Source organism: Epinephelus moara, chromosome 7, assembly GCF_006386435.1.
Source record: "Epinephelus moara isolate mb chromosome 7, YSFRI_EMoa_1.0, whole genome shotgun sequence".
NCBI lineage: Eukaryota > Metazoa > Chordata > Actinopteri > Perciformes > Serranidae > Epinephelus > Epinephelus moara.
In genome coordinates, this window is record NC_065512.1 from 25366539 (window position 1) to 25385284 (window position 18746).

The 18746-nt window shown below is 41.2% G+C and overlaps 1 protein-coding gene and 1 pseudogene across 1 annotated transcript in view; one reads left to right on the forward strand and one right to left on the reverse strand.

The window, feature by feature from the left end:
- map2 (microtubule-associated protein 2) overlaps positions 1-18746 on the reverse strand; it is a 134776-nt gene that overhangs the window by 46738 nt on the left and 69292 nt on the right. Inside the window, exons 5-6 of the mRNA XM_050048797.1 lie at positions 15131-15405; positions 121-210 (exon numbers count right to left, since the gene is read on the reverse strand). Coding sequence (XP_049904754.1) covers positions 121-210; positions 15131-15341 — 301 coding nt within the window. The 5' untranslated portion in view covers positions 15342-15405. The remainder of the gene's footprint in view (positions 1-120; positions 211-15130; positions 15406-18746) is intronic.
- LOC126392915 (nicotinamide riboside kinase 2-like) lies at positions 12162-12655 on the forward strand (annotated as a pseudogene).

Sequence of the window (18746 nt, forward strand, 5' to 3'; positions counted from 1 at the left end):
TATCCAGCATGTACCCTGCCAGTGCCAAGCTGGGATAGGCTCAAGCACCCTGTGACCACTGGATGGAAGAAGGAGCACAGCACTTGTACAAGTGTGTGTTCATCTGTGGATGTGGCTTACCTGATGGCAGCCTCTGAGTCTCCTGCTCTCCCTTCAGTACCGCCACTGCCTCTGCCGTCACTTCCTGCACGATCCGCGCTGACACTTGCTCTGAAAACAAACACACAGACACACACAAGGTCATTCAGACAAAATGTCCTCAGTTTTAAAGTTGAAAGAATTACTTAATCTAAGGACTGGCTGGAAAGAAAAATGCAGTAAATCCCCAGCTGCTCCAGTACATCAGGGCACTGTGGTTGTACTGGGCAGCTGCCAGGTTTCAATCTGTGAAATAACTAAGTGAGAGTAATAAGAAGCAGGATGTTAATAAGGACAGCATGACGCTAAGTTCACTTTAATGGGATATATATCAATGTTAAACACATAAAATACCCCCCCTCTTTCTTTCAGCCATTTCATTTCATTGTATTTTTGAATCATGTCATCAAAACCTGCGATGAAACCCACTGTGAAGGAGCTGAAATTGTTACCATAACTGCAGGGAAGCTAGAGCTGCTAGTGAAGGCTGTGGGTGTCGCTATGGAAACCCAGCATCCCTTTACAAGTGCAGACTAAAAATGAAACTGGGATTATATAGCTACTGCCAAACAAGATTTATACACTTTATTTCATACTGAAACCAACCACTCTGGGCTGAATCCAACTGTATCAGCATTTTTTCTCGAGATGTTGTTTGGCATGTGGAGACGGAGACAGAGAGTGCACGGAGAGACAGAGGCTACGACATGCAACAAAGGTCCCCGGCCCGAATTGAACCATGGAAGTTAGTGTGAGAGAGAGTGGGGATATTTGATGCTGGTGAATATTTTCAGCTGGTTGAGTGACTGCTGCGGCGGACTGTGAACAGCAGGACTGCAGATACAATTCTCCTTCTCCCTCTTTTATCTGTTCAAGGTGACAGTGAAACGCAGTTTCGGCTCGCAGACATTCATGAGATTCAATAGTGAATTCAGTCTTTTACAAGGAAATTGACAGAATATGAGATTTGCACTCTTCATGACAATACTGGTGTCAACACTCAGGAAGAATCTGTCAACACTGTCTGGCTGTCTGACGCTGGTGAGCAGCGGGAGATAAATGAGGACAGTACAGTAGGTGAAGGCTCAAGCTGATACCTACCAAGAGAAAAGAGTGAGTGAATTTAAAGTAGGAGCTAAATCTGTGACAGTGATTTATGCATGTGTTTTCATGTACAAATCAGTTTTGCCCCAAACCGGATGCCAAACAGGGACAATTTACTAAACTATAATTTCATCTTACATCTGTATGCCTGCATGCATTAGTTTGATTGAAGGGGGGCGCTGCAGAGTTCTAATCAAACCAGCCTTCATATGCATATTAACAGTGATTATGTGGGATTGGGTGGCAGTGTGATGCTTTTACCGCTGCTGTTTCAGGACCTTTCTCTATCTAACATCGCCCACACATCAACACAAACAAGCTGGCAGCCATACACACATGCAATTACACACACGCACACACACGCTCCTTCCGGGAACACTTAACACGGCCCACTCACTAACTCAAAGCAGCCATTTCCCATTTTCAATAGCAAAGTACAATGTACGTGTACCACCTTATTCACTGCTTCCAGGCAAAAACCCTTTCTTCCAGTACTGGAAAAAAGAGCTGAAAGGCAAAAACGTCAAATGCAATCATTGGCTGTGACATCAAATAACTAAAAACAGCCCCTGAAGCTCAGACCTGGGGTCAAATAACCCTGCAGATTTGTGTTAATAGATCCATTTTGTAAGTCAGACGACACCTCCAAACAGAGTGCATGTGGCTGAGGACAAAATGTTAGTGCTTTTCTGCCATCCATGGGTACATGGGATCAGTTTCAAGTGCTTTTCATGGTTTAGACAGAGTCCTAAAACCTAGAAATGACTGGTTTTTAAAAAAACGAATGGACAAAAATCCCAGTATTCTCTAGGTGTATTCGTGCAATGGTGTCCATGGCAAGCCTCAAAGCAAGATGAAAAACATAAAAAAGCTAATATAAAACTTGAAGAGAATACGGTAAAACTTCAATTAGTAGCCCGGGCTATTATTTGCTAAATAACCGAAGTCAACAGGCTTATATTTGGGACAAGCATCTGTGGGGACAGGCCTTTAATTCCTTTCATGCAAAACTGTTGCTCAGCAAAGACAGGAAATACAATCACATTCTTTATTTAAACCAGTATAAACGTTACTTATAAAAACAACATATCAATTGCAAATCATTCATTTAATCTAAGTTTGGATAGACAAGGCAACAGAGAGAGAGCGTTTTGATAAACGTTTTTACAGCACCCGACATACCAACTCAACACCACTTCATCCTGTTAAAACAATATTAACATCAGCGGACCCTTACACACTAAAGGAATATGAATATACCTGGTTTTATACATCCGTAGAACTTCTATAAAAATTAACTGCTTGGCAACCAGACCAGGGTTCTAATTGAGACAGGCCTTTATTTGTCAAAATGTGTAGCCACGCCGGGCTAGTAAAAGGGACTGGCCGTTTAATTGGGACTAGGCTTTTAATTGAAGTTTTACAGTAGTGGAAGCAAAGCTACATTATGCAGTTGAAACAAATCACATGACACTGCTGACCAGTTGCAGGTAAGGAGGTTCAATATAGGCGGTGGTGAACAAGGTCCTGCTACCCAGTGCACACTTATAAAAACAGAAAATGGGAAATGGGAGGAAATGGGCTGATGCCATTTCAGGAGGAGTTGTGCTGTATGTGCACATGCTCTAGGGTTTGTTGTTGAAATTACTTTTACCTTCTGGAGATTCCTTTCATATTCTTTCACTCAATACAAAAGAGAGACATATATGACTCAAAATGGATCTTTGTATTTATTTTATACATTTTAAGACTCAAGATGGATTTTGGTGAGAAACAAAAAAAAACGTGGGTAGTCTATAAGTAATTCTGACTCATCGTGTTGTAAAAAGGGCATTTTCTCTTTGTTTTCTTGAGGTGACAGACTGTCTGACTCCCATATCCAGTTAGGATTGTGAGCAATGTGTTTGGAATTTTAATATTATTTCCACGTGAATCACACTTCTTTCCATGGTTAGTTTTTTGATGGTTGGTGACATTGAAGAAATGCAACATTGGCCAGATAATCTTCCTCAAAAATTAGTCTGTTGTGATAATATACATTTATTCAAATTTAAAACTGACAAGTAATGTTTAAAAGACTAAAACATAAATTAAATACATAAAATCCTAGCTGGACTACTCCATTGTTATTCTCAAAAGGCTTCATGCATATGTTACGGGAGGATAAAAACAAAATGCAGTCTCACTTCCAGACACACATTTAAAAGCAACAATGAGGGCACAGGGTTCATTGACGCATTATGGATGAATAGATTCACAGAAATGCACATTCACAAAGCCATAGCACTGTAAAAAATGACCTTGTCACATCCTCAAAGCTAGCTGGCAGTGATGAAAGCCTGGTCTGGTTGTCTCAGCATTACTCTGACAGAGTGATGTCAAATGAGATAGGAGCCTCGACATGAAAATAGCCCACATACATGTACACAAAGAGCTGCTCGAACATACAGAAAATGCTGCATCATACCTGCATATCTACATCCATAATCAACAATAACAGACGCAGACACACTCTCCTAATGAAGCAAAAGCATGTTTTACCTGTGTGACAGGCAGACTGAGGCTGAGAACGCTCCCTCTCTGAGCTGAGACTACGACTGGAAGCCCCGAGTCAATGCAACACACGGCCAGGAAGACGCACACACACACACACACATTTACACACACAGCGGGACTGAGAGGGCACGGAGAGAGCAGGAGTGCCGTTTGGTACGACACCAGCCGGCACCCAAAGTGTGTAAAGCCAGCGGTTGCCATAGCAACAGACTGGTGGGCCACTGATTTGGGTCCCAATGTAATTCAGATGCCAGCAACATGCCGTAGTCGATTCAGCCACTCTGTCTGCAGCCTCCAGTATAAAGGAAATGGTGGCTGTGACGTGGCCGAACATTACAACCAATATTTTCCTGATTCTTGTTATAAATCAGAGTGAATTAAAAGAGATTTTTGCCTACTAAAAATGTCTCAACATTTTGCATTTCTGTATTTCAAACACAATCACATTAAACCACAAAGAGGACAACAATGTATATCATTACTGATTTTTGATCAGTGAAAATACAATAAATCAAAAAGACGGGGCAAAAGAAGGAGGATGTCACTTGACAGGACAACATTAATACTGGTCATTTAATTTTAAAGAAAAAAGTTGCATGCATTCATTTTCTTTCAATATTAATTACTTCTCACAATTAAGAGATCTGCAAGATGGAAACAACAAAGCTGTCATTGTACAGTGCTATCAAGTTGGCCATAGCACCAATCTTTGCAAGGCTCAGATGAATTAACTCCCCTGCAGCAGCACATTGACCTGTGATGATCTTCAGTCTGACAGCCAGCTTTCACTGTTTCAAGGTCAGACATCTGGTTATGAAATAGTGGTCGTACACACTCCGCCTCCACTAAGAAGAAGGATTTCTCAATAGATTTCAGAAACAGAGATGGCAAAACAAACAGATGCATCATCACTCATGAAAACCTTACTGTGACAGAATGAGTATTGTTCCGCTTGACTACAAGGTTTAAACACAAATTTCACTTGTATTGTTTCTGCTGAAGGAACAATGCCCTGATACGACAGATTGATTGTAGCAGATTCCCAAAGCTTTCTAGAACATTTTTTTAGTTTTAAGGCTGTTAGTCTCATATAAAATCTTTTATGGTGGGACTGAAAGATGAGGCTGGAACCGCTGGCCAGTCTCTCTAATTAAAAAGCTGCAACTGATCACATAATCGATGCCTGTGTGTCTGCTTTACTCAAAAACGACTTCCTCCGCCCCATTCTTGTGGCCACTTTCTCAGACATGACTCGTGATAAAACTACTCTTGTCATTTTGATGATTAAGAAAATAACTTGATGAGCCTCAGCTGTTCTCCTTGAATATTCAAAGTTGAATTATTACACAAATCTGATATCAGAGAAGTCTTTTGCACAGCATGTACAGAATAATTATTTCAGCCTCATGCAGTGTCTGTCCCACATCATTCAGAGCCTCGCATGATCACGTCACCAGACACGAGTCAGACAAAAAGTGTGTCACTCAGGAGCATCAACAAGGTCGACATCTCATCTTACAGTCAATCAGGAGCTTATCATCATAAACCATGCTAAATGCGAAGGGTACTGATGTTTCTCAGGTCAACTACATCATCACCAAACATTTCTTTATGATCAAAAATTCCTTGGCAGTGACTAAGTTTACAAAACTTACTACTCTTTGTATTTAATTGATACTGTTGTTTTTTGTTGTTGTTTTTAATCAATTTACCTATGTCATCTTTGTGTTTCTTCATAGTGCAATTTTCCATTTCTACTTCAGTTGTCTCTACATATTAAGGGTCCAACAATCGATCAGTCTGGATCCATGTATCATTTCAATGATCAGAATCCATTATCATTGATGTAAAGTGAAAACACTGATATATATCATTGAGAGGGGTGTGGTATGGACCCAAATGCAGTACACAGGTGCTCAGGAACAGTTGGTAATGACCTTTATTTTCACCACAGCAAACAAGGTACGGAGCAGACTGAATAAACACAGAATAAAGTTTGTTCTTCGGGCTGAAAGCCCTCACACAGTCTCTGGGGCTCAGACAAGGGGAAGAGACGCGGCCGGAGTCGGCCGTGGAACCGAGGGGAAGCTCCTTAGCCCCCGGCTCCAAACAGTTCAGTTCTCTTTTGGTGTGAGGGGAAGAGAAGTAGCTTACTTCAGCCGATGACGACGAGGAGGAAGCTCCGTGGCCCGAAGAGCCGGCTGCACGTGCGGAGGTGCCGACGGGGAGAGAGCAGAGGAGCGATCGGAGGCAGGCGGGGGGGTCGTAGCCAGATGAGCAGTCCGCGAAGGCAGAGGCACCGATGGGGAGCAGGCAGGAGGATAAACGGGGCCAGGCGGAGGAGTCGTTACCAGCCGAGCAGTCAGATACCAGAAACACTGAGGCAGAGCACGAGGTCAGGGACAGAAGGCAGGTGAGTTTACCGGGAGGCAGACGAGGAGAGCAGGTCGGGAACAGGCAGAGTCGGCAACAGGAGATCAGACAGGAGATGAACGCTGGAAAGTCTCGCATGACGCTGAAGAACAATCTGGCAACGAGTGAGAGTGCTGGAGAGGCTTATATGCAGGGCTGATTATGATGAGCTGCAGCTGTGTAGGCAGGTGAGCAGAGTTGGGCTGATAAGGTGGGCGTGGCTGGCAGGTAGAGTGGAGCAGAGGGAGGGAGAGTGGAAAATCACTGCAGCAGAGTGACAGGAGGGGAATGAGAGACAGGGACTGTGACATATCATCATCTCTGGGATATGCCTTTATTCTGAACTTCTTTGTTATCATTAAACAGCAGCAGGTAGATCATGGCAAGCTACCAAAAAAGATAATAAGGATCATTTTATTTAGGGAAAGTATGGATGAACAGACAAAGCACATGCCATATGTAAACTATATCATTATTAAATATACCTTCCTGGCCTGGCATCACTTCTTGCAGCAACATTAGCTGCTCTGTTTCGACAACGTTCAGCTAAAAAAACGTGCATGTAGGCTGAAATTCAACCATGCTGTTTTGTTTGGAGATGCGGTGACTTCAACCAACAGTAAGTAAGAAAAAAACTTAAACAACACATGTCATATGTTAAGCTATGAGTAGAGGAAATCTCGGCAAGCCGCTAGGCTAATTTATGCAGTGTAAAAGAGCTTATGCTAACAATGGTGACTATCACAAAACAAGTGATTTATCAGTGAACCTTGACAGTTATTGAGCCTAATTCAATGATTTTGTTAAATTATATTGTTGTTACATTTAATGGCTGTTGGGAAACGTTTGCCTTCACGGTTTTAAGCCAGATACCCCGACGTTTCAGGAGCAAGATGATGGTTTCAGTTTCTTCCTGAAAGCTAACTTATCTCATATACTGTTTTCTGAGTGTTAGTGGAATCAACTTAAAGTAAACTTAAATGCATTTTAGCGGTCACACTTATTTACATTATTTATGTGTTGTTTTTATCTTTTGTGGCTGAAAGGGGAAAGAAAGGGATGGCAACTTTGTCTGTAATCACTTGTGTTAAATGGGCATATAATATCATCTCATATTGATCACAGGCCCCTGAATTGAATCAAATCATAATCATATTGTGTTACGCTCTCTATGATCTATAATTATGAATGTGAATTATAATGTATTTATAATGCTGTATGACTGCACTCATAAACACACATAATGCTAATGTTCTTGACTAGTTATAAACTAGAGACTGACTGATGGGGCTAATGATGCATTATGAATACTTATACTCACCTATGCACACCTCTACAATCAACTGTAGTAAGGACTCATAGTATGTTTAAATAGTCCATACAGTATCATAAGTTATCATACGTGAAATATGTATTGATGCATCTCTGATAAAGCATGCTTCATCATAATGTTTCATTGTTGGTGTTAAGTAGAGTGTGATGATGTATCATAAGTGATTAATGTCTGTTATACACTACTTTGAAAATACTTCTAAAAGACTAAAGTCTGACACCCTTTCACCTCTAAAGACAGTGTGCCATGAGTCAGAGAGTTTTTAGTCACAGAATAAGATTTTTCAAAGACTGGGGATCTTGTAGAGTCACTCTCTGTAACACTGTTAGCTTAAAAAACAGGACAGAAATTGTTGCAGCCCTCAAAATCCCCAGTGAGTATGCTATATGCTATGGTATAGCTAGCTTGCTAGCTAGCTAACCACTGTCTCCATGCCACTGAATCCCTACTCTGTTGCTCTTACTGGGGTTTCTTCATTTGTTTCTCTTTATAAGTATTTCCTTATCCAAACAGAACGGAGTGTACCACATATTACAGAGTGTAAAGCCCTCTGAGGCCAAGTCGTGACTCAGACATCCTCAAACTTTGGATTTGTCCCTTTTTGTTTGTGTCCATACTTCCCACCAGAGCTTCATTTGGTCAAATCTCCTCTCTGCTGCAGCCAAAACATACTGATTCAGGCTGATGAGATGGAGGGACTTTAACAACAGAAAATCTTGTCTGGGCTTCTTGACAGTATGCCCAGTTACTTGCGTCAGCTCAATGACATAGACATCAATGCAATATCCCTAATATAACACTTCCTCGATTTATGCAAGCCAACCACTCTCCAGAATAAACTCAACACCCTTTTGCATTCTTTCTTTTTTTATTAACTCACACTGTGTCTTTCTGTCTGCCTCTCTCCATCTCTTTCTCTTGACCACTTCCAGCATGGCTGACTGACTTTTTCAACTTTGTCTCAAAGGAAAGTCAAGAGGGCAATTTTGTGCTTCAGTAGTTCTTGTTGTGTCTGAAGAGCTTTTCACAGGGAGAGAAGGCTGTGTGAGTGCCAGCATCAGCCCTTCTGTCACCCATCCTGCCCCACTTACTCCCGCCCTGCTCTGCTCCAGAGCGATGCTAATGTATGCTGACAAGACACTCTGCAGACAAACACAGCTTTGGTTGCACAGCTGCTGATGTGATACGTCATTTTCTATGCAGATGATTAGAAAACATACACTGATCATTATCATTAATGCGGATTACTGTCTGTAAAAGCTAGAGGAGAGGGTGAGCTTGTCTTCATGTGTAAGGCAACTTTCATTTGGAACTCATTCATTTTCTCCAGCTCATACTGCAGTGCATCGTTATTAGCTACTGTTTTAAAATTATACTCCACTTAACTTCCTCTGAGTGGAGATATTTGTTGGTGTTCCACCTCACTTGATCTCATAATCATGATTTGATGCAGGCTGGTACAAAAAAAATCAGACAGATAGAGCATAGAAAGAATTTCTATCATATGTAAGTCTGCTCTATTCGCTGATGAGAGCCATGAGATGGGAGTGAAAGCACAGCTCTTAATGCTGGGCTGAAACTTAGAGTAGATCATTGGCTTTCCACTCTCAGAGAGAAAAGTGCTGTGTTCTTGTTGACATCACTTTTAAGCCATTACTTTGAAGTTGGAGGGAGGCTGTTTACAGCTCTCATATCTTTGATATGTGCTAATAATGACCCAGAGGAACACATGAGGCCTTGGCAGTTGCTAATTATGTTGGCCTGAATGGTAGCCTCTCATATTTATCAGATAGCAATGTTGAAGCAATGTGACACAAATGTGTCATCTTTAACAAGGGGAGGGCCAAATAATTAGCAGGTATACGTGTTTAAGACAAAACTTGCTTGATTTCATTGACAAGAATTGACCGGATTTGGTTATTTTTTGAGAAAGGAAATCTGCTTCCCCTCCTTGCTTTTCAAAATGGCTACATGACATGGTTTCTTGTCTACATCTGTCGAACTCTGTCATCAAGTTTTCTAAAAATCTGGGTACTCTTTATTGAACATATTAAAAGGGTGAGGAGTCAAGCTGACCAACCACATTGGACTGCTTCTTTGCACTGGACTGTACACTGTGCTTTGATCTGCCAGGACACTAGGTCTCCGTTGGACCTTTCCTGACCACCCATGATCTTTACCCCATGAATGCCATCTTTCTGCCTCAACATTCCTTTGGACATAGTACAAACTGGCGTATAATTGTACTGTTTTTCCTCTGGCTGGCAGCGTGTTATCCTTTACCTTATCATTTCTTATCATTATTACCATTATTATTATTACTATTATTATTTATTTTTTATTATTTTGTTTTCCTTATCATCTTTTTCCTTTTTTCTGTCCTGTAACTCCTATGTCACTGTTTGTGTATTGTTCAAACTACTTAAAAAATCTATTAAAACTCTATTTAAAAAAGAAGTTGACCGGATTACATGTTGCAGAGTTGTTGATCTTGTCCTACTTGAAATTAATTGGGGAAAAATAGTTGATTATGGTTAAAAAATTATAGGTCCAAAAAAAAGTAACTTTAATTCATCAGACACATCTTGACCCAATATGACAAGCCTGATAACAAGAAAACACTGAAATGTGAGTTGAACTGAAAGTCCATTTTACAAAACAAAACCACAGTATACCACAGGATATAAGAGTTAATTATATAAAACATTAAAAACACTAAAAAACATAAAATATACAGTAAAATAATATTAAGGACAGATTGTTGTATGATTTGTTTTGTTTCTCTTCTTTGTCACAACAAAGCCAGTGCACTCAAAAGAAATAACTGTTGACAGACAGACAGGTAAGCTACGAGTGTCTACCCACACATTATGTTTACTGAGAAACCTGTTGACCCATTTGTGGTGACAGTACACCAACAGACAAACTAGAATTACCGCCTCGCAGTTCTACTATGCCTCTGCCAACCAGTCAAGTTGCAATTTACATTTCATGTCTGTTCAGATTCTTATGAAGCCCTGACAGCAGACAATGTTTCAAATATGGATGATGCAAAGAAGCTACAAATTCTAAACCAGCATGCTTCACACACATCGTCAACCCTGCAGCACAGAAGATCTATGCAGTCACTACAGTTTCAAGATGGGCACCCAAGATCAGTGTCACCAATTGAATATCTGACCAAATGTCTCCCCTTCTGTTCCTGAGTTATGGCGTTGAATCATGCCCAGAAATCTGTTTTTGCAGAACATTCTGATGTCACAGTGAAGTCAACTTTCGACCACCAAAGTCTTATCAGTTCATTGTTTTCAGTCCAAGTGGACGTTTGTGCCAAATGTAATGAAACTCCCTGCAGTTGTTCCTGAGATATTGCATTCATGAGAATGGAATGGATGTGAGGTCATAGTGACCTCTGACCTTTGATCACCAAAATCTTATCAGTTCAGTGTTGAGTCCAAGTGGACAGTTTGCGCCACATGAAAGATATTCCCTCGAGGCATTATTGAGACATTGGGTTTACAAGAATGGCATGGATGGACAGATGGACAACCCAAAACATAATAACTCATGGCTGTCGCCTGTGCAAAGGCATAAAAAGACATTATTAAATAGGAAGGTACATGTCTAAAAGTACTGGCAATGATGTTTTTCAACACTGTCTATATAACTGTTACAGAAATATAAATGGTTATTATGTACAATCCAAAAAATAGAAACTAGACAAAAAAAAATATCAAGCTATATTTTTCATAATAGTAGGCTAATCTCTGAATAGTGGTTTTTGTTTCATAGTTTCTTGTCATGAACCAGTTAAAGGAGAACTAATGTTTTTTTCAACCTGGGCCCTATTTTCTGATCTATTTTTGTCTAAATGAGTGATAGGATGTTCAATATTTGACATTTCTCCAGTACGAAGCTAGAGCTGACCTGCCTGTGCGCGCTATATTAAATAATAGGGCACTCAGACAGCGTCAAACAACGCCAATATATACGTCCACTAAAAGTGCATTTTTTTCACACAGATAGGCTCGGATTGTTAGTATAATTATCTGACAACATAACGCCAGATGTTCACTCTCTGAGTGTTCTGACTTGCCACAACAAACATGTCCGAATTTTTACCAGATTTTGACCAACTGGATCTGGATGGACCGTATTTATTTGAACACACGGACATACACGGATGCAGAGCTCATTGAAACTGAAGAGCGGACGAGGAGAGAGAGGGAGCAGCAACAGGCAGAGGAACATGTTCGAATCCAGCTAAAGGTAAACACTGACGTTCATTTCTCCTTTCCGTTATGTTGTCGGATAATTATACTAACAATCCGAGCCTATCTGTGTGAAAAAAATGCACTTTTAGTGGACGTATATTAGCGTTGTTTGACGCTGTCTGAGTGCCCCATTATTTAATATAGCGCACGCTCACAGGCTGCAGGCAGGTCAGCCCTAGCTTCATACTGGAGAAATGTCACATATTGAACATCCTATCACTCATTTAGACAAAAGTAGATCTGGAAATAGGGCCCAGGTTGAAAAAAAAAACATTAGTTCCCCTTTTACTGACGTTTTAATTTCTTTGTGACTTTTTTTCGAAGAGCTTTGACCATCCGAAATCATGAAGTACATCATCGGCATCAGTGACGTAACCAATGAAGGGAAAACCACCCTCACCAACCGACTGATCAAGAACCTGCCCAACTGTTGTGTGGTACAGCAGGATGACTTCTTAAAGCCCCAAGATCAGATTAAAGTTGGTAACGTTGCCTTTAAGCAGTACGATGTCATCACCGCTCTGGACATGGATGCCATGATGGGTACGATCTATGCATGGTTGGACAACTTGGTGAAGTTTGAGAAGTCTCATAGCGTCAGTAATACCCTGCATACTGAGATTGTCCCAAAGTCTGACCACAGGAAGGAGGAGACTTACATCCTTATTGTGGAGGTTTTTTGTTTTACACCTACTGACATCTGATTGACCTGCTCAACCAATGATACTTTAAGAGGAGGTGCTCTAGGAACTACACACTGCCAGATCCTGGCCTCTTCGACTGCCACGTCCGGCCCATGTACTTGAAACACAAGAACATCACGTCATGCCTGATTTGAGTGTTGTCTTGAATGAAGTGTCATTATGTGATTTTAATGCAGCAATCTGACTCCTCTCCTCAAACACTTTCAAACAGAGAATTTTCAAGACTGAATGATATATAACTAAAGATGGGCATTGAGGGCATAAAAATGGTCAAAGGGCAACGAGCAGCGACGCTTAAAAACACTGTTATCAGCCTTCAAAGGTGGTGTCAGTTAAACCCTAAAAATGGGAAGATGGGAGGTTAATTGGGCTCTTGTCATCGCATGCTAAATGGTCTTGTCATTGGCAAGCTAAAGGCGAAAAGAACAAAAGCCCTGGCAAAGTAAATTGTAGGGGAGCCGTTTCCATGGCTACACCATTGGTACATTATTGTTCTTGTCTCCAGCGTGTAAGTGAGGGTGGGGTTGGGGGGGTAGGGGGTAGAGAGACGGATTTTATGTGTTAATTATAGCACTGTTAATAACAGTATGTGATTCTAGTGAGGACTCAGTGCTGCAAACCCACGCACAAGAAGAGACAGGACACACATGCACAGATTCATATACACATATAAACACATCACATAACAACACACACACACTGTCATAAGCCATAGACAAAGCTTACACATGCACTCACACACTTCAACACACACACAAACCCTACAATTCATTGAAGGATAACACACACATAACCACACTTACACAAGCCCAAACCACACACACTTGAGTACTGGAAATGCTCGTACTCCGTTATGGTCTCTCCTCTCCATTATCAAACTGTGAGCACTGCTTTCAAAGACAAGGCGAGCTGATTTGGTTTGCCACGATTGAGACCAACTATAGTTCTTCTACACAAACTGCTTTTCTGTGTCGTTATTGTGCCAGCACCTCTGGACACAAAATGAACAGCAATAAATGAACTCACCAGAAGTTAAACAGTGGCTGAACTGTGTCTTGTGCTTGCCTCTCAATTAAAAAAGGCCCCCTTTACATCCTTTACAACAGACAAACATTACTGATATGTTTCCCATTCTCCATGATTCTGATCATCCACTGGCTTCCAGTTGTCTTTTGGATAAGCATGTTTTACCTGTTGTGAGCCCCATGGTAACACTATAAATTTATAATTCACACCAAAACAATCAAAATTGATTAATAGCACTACAGGTAAAATGAAAAATTATATTTCAGATTTTTGGGATGAACTGTCCCTTTAAGTCACACTTGACTCTCTAGGGGTGCCTTGATGGTTTTGGGTTAAAGGGCAGCAACCATAAACTGCAACATCCCCAGTTTGGGTCCTTCATGCAGGAATTAAACATCTGCATCCCATCGACATTGTGCCTTGCGTAGGCTCTGTGTGTTGACCTACGCTTTAACCTGAAGTGTACCTCCCCAGAAATGTCACTACATGTTGTGGCAACGCAGACCTCCTGTGTATTTTTGAAAGATGAAACCATTTCCCTCAGTGGAAACAAAGCTTAGGCTATTTACTATTATTTCACACTTAGGAAACAATTTATTGTGAGGACAATAAAGCCTCCACAAAACAGCATTTCAAGTCTTGTGCGATTTATCCTTTCGGGATTATACTTTGTTATTTATCCTGGCTTCATAGTAGAGGAATGCTCCGCTCATTGCTATATTGTTCAGTTTAAGACAGTTGTTTTGTCGGTGAACCTTGTGAATTGTGATGGAGCTGCATTTTATAATGTGACCTTTGTTAAATGTTGCTGTTGTCCCTGGCTTCATATGAGCAGAGGAAAAGTCAGCTAGCAGCTCGGCTAATTCATACAATGTAAAATGCCTTAGGCTTGTGCTAAAAACATTAGCATGTTGTATTTGTTGGGGAACATGTGTCCAGCAAAGGACAAGTGCTTTGTCTGTGAATGCTGCGAGTTAGTTAGTTAGTGAAGCCAATTTGTGTACTTGTGTTTGAAATTGTCGCTTTTAAGCCATGTTTGTTGTGTGTTTTGGGTGTGTTTTGAATCAGTCAAATTTTTCAGCACTCCACAGAAACCCCATCGCAGACTAGTGGTTTGTAGGTGTAACTGCAGAGTGACACAGACACACCACTGCAAAAGTATAAATGCTCACAATGGAGTAGACCACATATGTAGGCTATGGCGTAGGCTCTGCATAGAGCTGACACACAAGTATAAATCCGCTGTTCTGTTGACTTACAAGTAAAAGTGTAAAATATCCCATGATACTGACTTGGTCAGTCAAAATGACAAGACTTCTAAAATTCTGACCTTTAAGCGGGGCCACATCTGTTTTACTTCTCCTTCCTGGCCCAAATGTGCTTTCACAGGATCTTTATACAACATATAGTAAATCTCTTTTCCCCCAACACAACCAGCTTGTTCTTCAGTGATTACAATGCAATACTCCTGCTGACTCTATCACATCCTCTTCTTTGAGCTATCCATAAATGTAAACAGATGCCAGATGAGCCTCTAAGGAGATGTAAGACATAAAAATCTGAATACTATAAATATGTCTTACCTGCAGTTATAGCAGGGGCTCCAGTTAGCTCTCCATTGAATCCATTCTCCCTGGCCGAGTAGGGGCCTGTAGCCATGTGCGCCCCACCAGGCTGGCAGGTCCTGTAGGCGGAGGAAGAGTAGCCATTGGCTCCATGGGTGCCTGTAGGCTCCTGCCCCCCTGATGGGTCCCACTGGGGGGCACCATCTTCTGGCTGTCGACTGTCTGCCATGCTGGTGCAAGCTAGCAGCAGGGGAGGGTGGGCAAGGGGTGGGGTCTCTCCTTCTGGCTTCTGGCTGAGAGACATTAAGGGATGGAGAAGGGAGGAGTGAAGGCAAGGCATGGTCAAAACTCAGCATGTCAGTGTTATTAACTGCAATGTTAGCAAGGTTTCATAAAGGAGAATGAACAGTGTGCAGACCAGAGAAGGCTCTAGGACACGCTGCATCAGTCACATTCACAAATCTCTTTTTGTCAGTCATAATCCCTGCTGCAGCTTCACCGAGCTTCACTGTCAACAATTCTGAAAGGGCATCTGTGCTTGTGCGAGTTTGTGTGTAGGTGGTTGTGTGAAATATTGTCCTTGGCTGTTAGCGGGCAGGTGACAGCCACTGGATTAAACTCTATTGATTTGTGTGTGTGTAGTGACTCATATAGCCAGTGGCCCAGGTGCAAATCACAACTGGAAAATGAACAGAGCACAGCTTGAATTTGTGTGACTCATGCAAGGTTGTGTGGATGTGGGGAGGGCTCTGATCAATCTAACAAGATCCAGTTCAGCGTTGGACAAATTGTTTGACTCAGGTAGCCTTTGCAGTGTAATTCTATCAAAAAATCTAACAGAGACTACTCCAAATTCAGAACCTTTAAACGCTTGGAATGGAGGACGGGGATTATGATCTGTACAACAGGTATTTCTAGTGACGACCAGAACCTTACATATACATGAAATCCCATGCAGAGACCAGATGATTGATCAGTACAGCATAGAGACGAGATCAAGCAGAAGCAAAAGGGGGGAAGTATTGATCAACCCACAAAACCACCCGGGGCACGAACAGGCAGTGAGATTCAATGATCTCTTGGACGATATTGGGTAGAAGGTGGGGGAAACAGATGAATGGGTTTTAATGTAGCGTAAGATCAATACAAAAGGTTGTGTACGTGAAGTCCTTTACTCAGGCTCTGCTTCTCTTCTGTGGAAAATTAAGTTAGCTGGATGAGTCTGTTGACCATTTTGATTATATCTCATTTTTTATTTACAGTACATTGTTCCACTTTCTTCCAAGATATTGACACTGATATCAGCACATTTATCTGAGGCAGTGTTGGCATTCAAACACTGAAATTAATGTGCCATTGGCGTGAAAGGACAGAAAGAGAGACAAAGGGCTAAGAGAGAAAAAGACAATTGTGAACCCCCGCGCAGACCACAAGAAAGGAAATGCTTTAAAATGGAATTCATGATTTGTGCAGGAGGGCTGTGGCCGGTGGTACTTGAAGCAGTTGCTGAGCAGCCTGTGTAGTTGTGCATAAGGGGATGTGTGAAGGAGCAATTTGTCATTTAGCTCTGCAGTCCACAGGGACTCAGAGACTGAAGGGAAGTCTGCTGGAGAAAACAGGAGTCAATAACTGGAACCAAGGTACTGCTACAGTGAGCACTAGGCACTGCATTCACAATGCATTAAATACTACCGCTTACCGTCAGCACACTGAGGGCAAAGAACAGAATGAAATAGAAAAAAATGCCTGATATTAGTGAGAATTGTGAACTCATTCCACTCCAGGTCCATTTTCATTGTAACATTGCATCCACCGATACCTGTGGGGGAGGGGAGTTTGAGTTTCCTTAACCAATCACTAGAGACCCACGTATCTGCCTGAATCTAACGTCATTTTGAGTCCACACTGATGCATAGCCATGCCAACATACCTGTTTTGTTAGGGTTTTAAAAGTAAAAACAAACTATTTATGTCTGGCGATATTGAGAACCATGTCGATTAGAACAGCCTCAATAGCAGTGTCTATCTTGTCTATAGCGCTCGGTGTTGTTGTCATCACTCCTCATTGGTTCTGGTGCACTGCTTAACAACACATGACAACAGCATAACAATGGCTTTAGTCTGGCCCATATCTTTAGCACCACCGTGGCAATCACTGGATCATTTTTGTTTTAAACAAGAAACCTCTGTTTCCTGTCATGATGCCAAACAAATCAGTCATCTTAGTTGAGTGAGCAGTTTCCAATGTCGGGACCCAAGCAAAAAAGAAATGAATGGCAACTAAAAAAAAAAAAAAAATCCACATTTTTGTGTTTGGGAGCAAAATAAACACAAATAGTTTGAAAAATTAGATTACGGTTGATCCTTTTTATTTTTATTGTCAAAATAACCAATTCATTACCTATGCAAAGTGCAGCTGAGGCTGATGGGAGTGTTATTAGGTTTGCAATTACAGTCATAAAGCAAAGTATTGGTCAAATTGCTGGCACTAAATGAATTGTCTGGGGATCATTAAAATTGTTAAAATTCATCTTGTGGGGATTATGAATGTCTTTTCCAAATGCATTTGATTGTTGCTAAGATATTTCAATTAAAACCAAAATCATCAACTTCATTAATTCCGGTGATCACCATGGATATCCACCCAGTAATTGTTGAGATGTTTCAGTCAGGACCAAAGTAACAGACCAACTGACCCAAAGAATAACACTGCCATCCCTCGAGCCATTCTGTTTTCCATAGAGTCATGCTGTTGTCAGCCACACTAGGGGTGAAAACAGACAAAGCCTGAACAAAGAGCTCAAAGCTGAAAAAAAGCAGGTTGTTGCTAAAGCAGGAAGGTAACATATGACAATAGTAGAAGCTGAAGGTCGTACGTCATCCTCCAAGCTGCCTCTTTGTGTTGGAGTGACAAAACTGATGAAGTCGTTGTGAGCTAGTTTGTCAACTTATCTTGCATTTTGGCTACAGTGCAGACATGATGGATGCAGACCGTTCGGGGTATGGATACGCCTTTCTTTTCTGGCCACACCTGCAGAGCACATACAGTGCCGGGTTGTGTGAGCCATGGGCAAAACAAGACCGTGAGCTTTTGTTTTGGGATTGTGTGGGATTGTTCTTTCAGTTTTTGGACCCAGGACAGCACTGTGAAACTTCTTCACTGAGATTGTGTAAAATAGGTAAATAAACATCGACAGACTAGAGTAGGCTATGTAAGGGATAAAGATCCTACGCAAGCGCTAGGTAGTAATGTACTGGCAAAACAAATGCTGACAGCATGACAAAGACCTCTAGGTGGAAGCTCTGTTTGAAACAAATTAATAAATTATAAATTGACAGGAAATATCAATTTAGAATTTGGTATTTCATTAATCTTATAGGTGTTACGGAAACTAGCAAACAAACGAATTTCTCACATCAACTATCAATTAAAAACTTACACTAATTGAGCATAGCGTTAGTTCAGGCAGGACAGGATTTCAAGCTCAGCTGTTCCTGACTGAAAGCTTTTTTAAGTTTTAAGTTTATAAGTTTATTTACTTTATTAATCCCCCTGAGGGGAAATTCAATGTTTTCACCCTTGCTTGTCAATTACACACAGGTCCGAAAGACACACACATGCACAAACAGGACC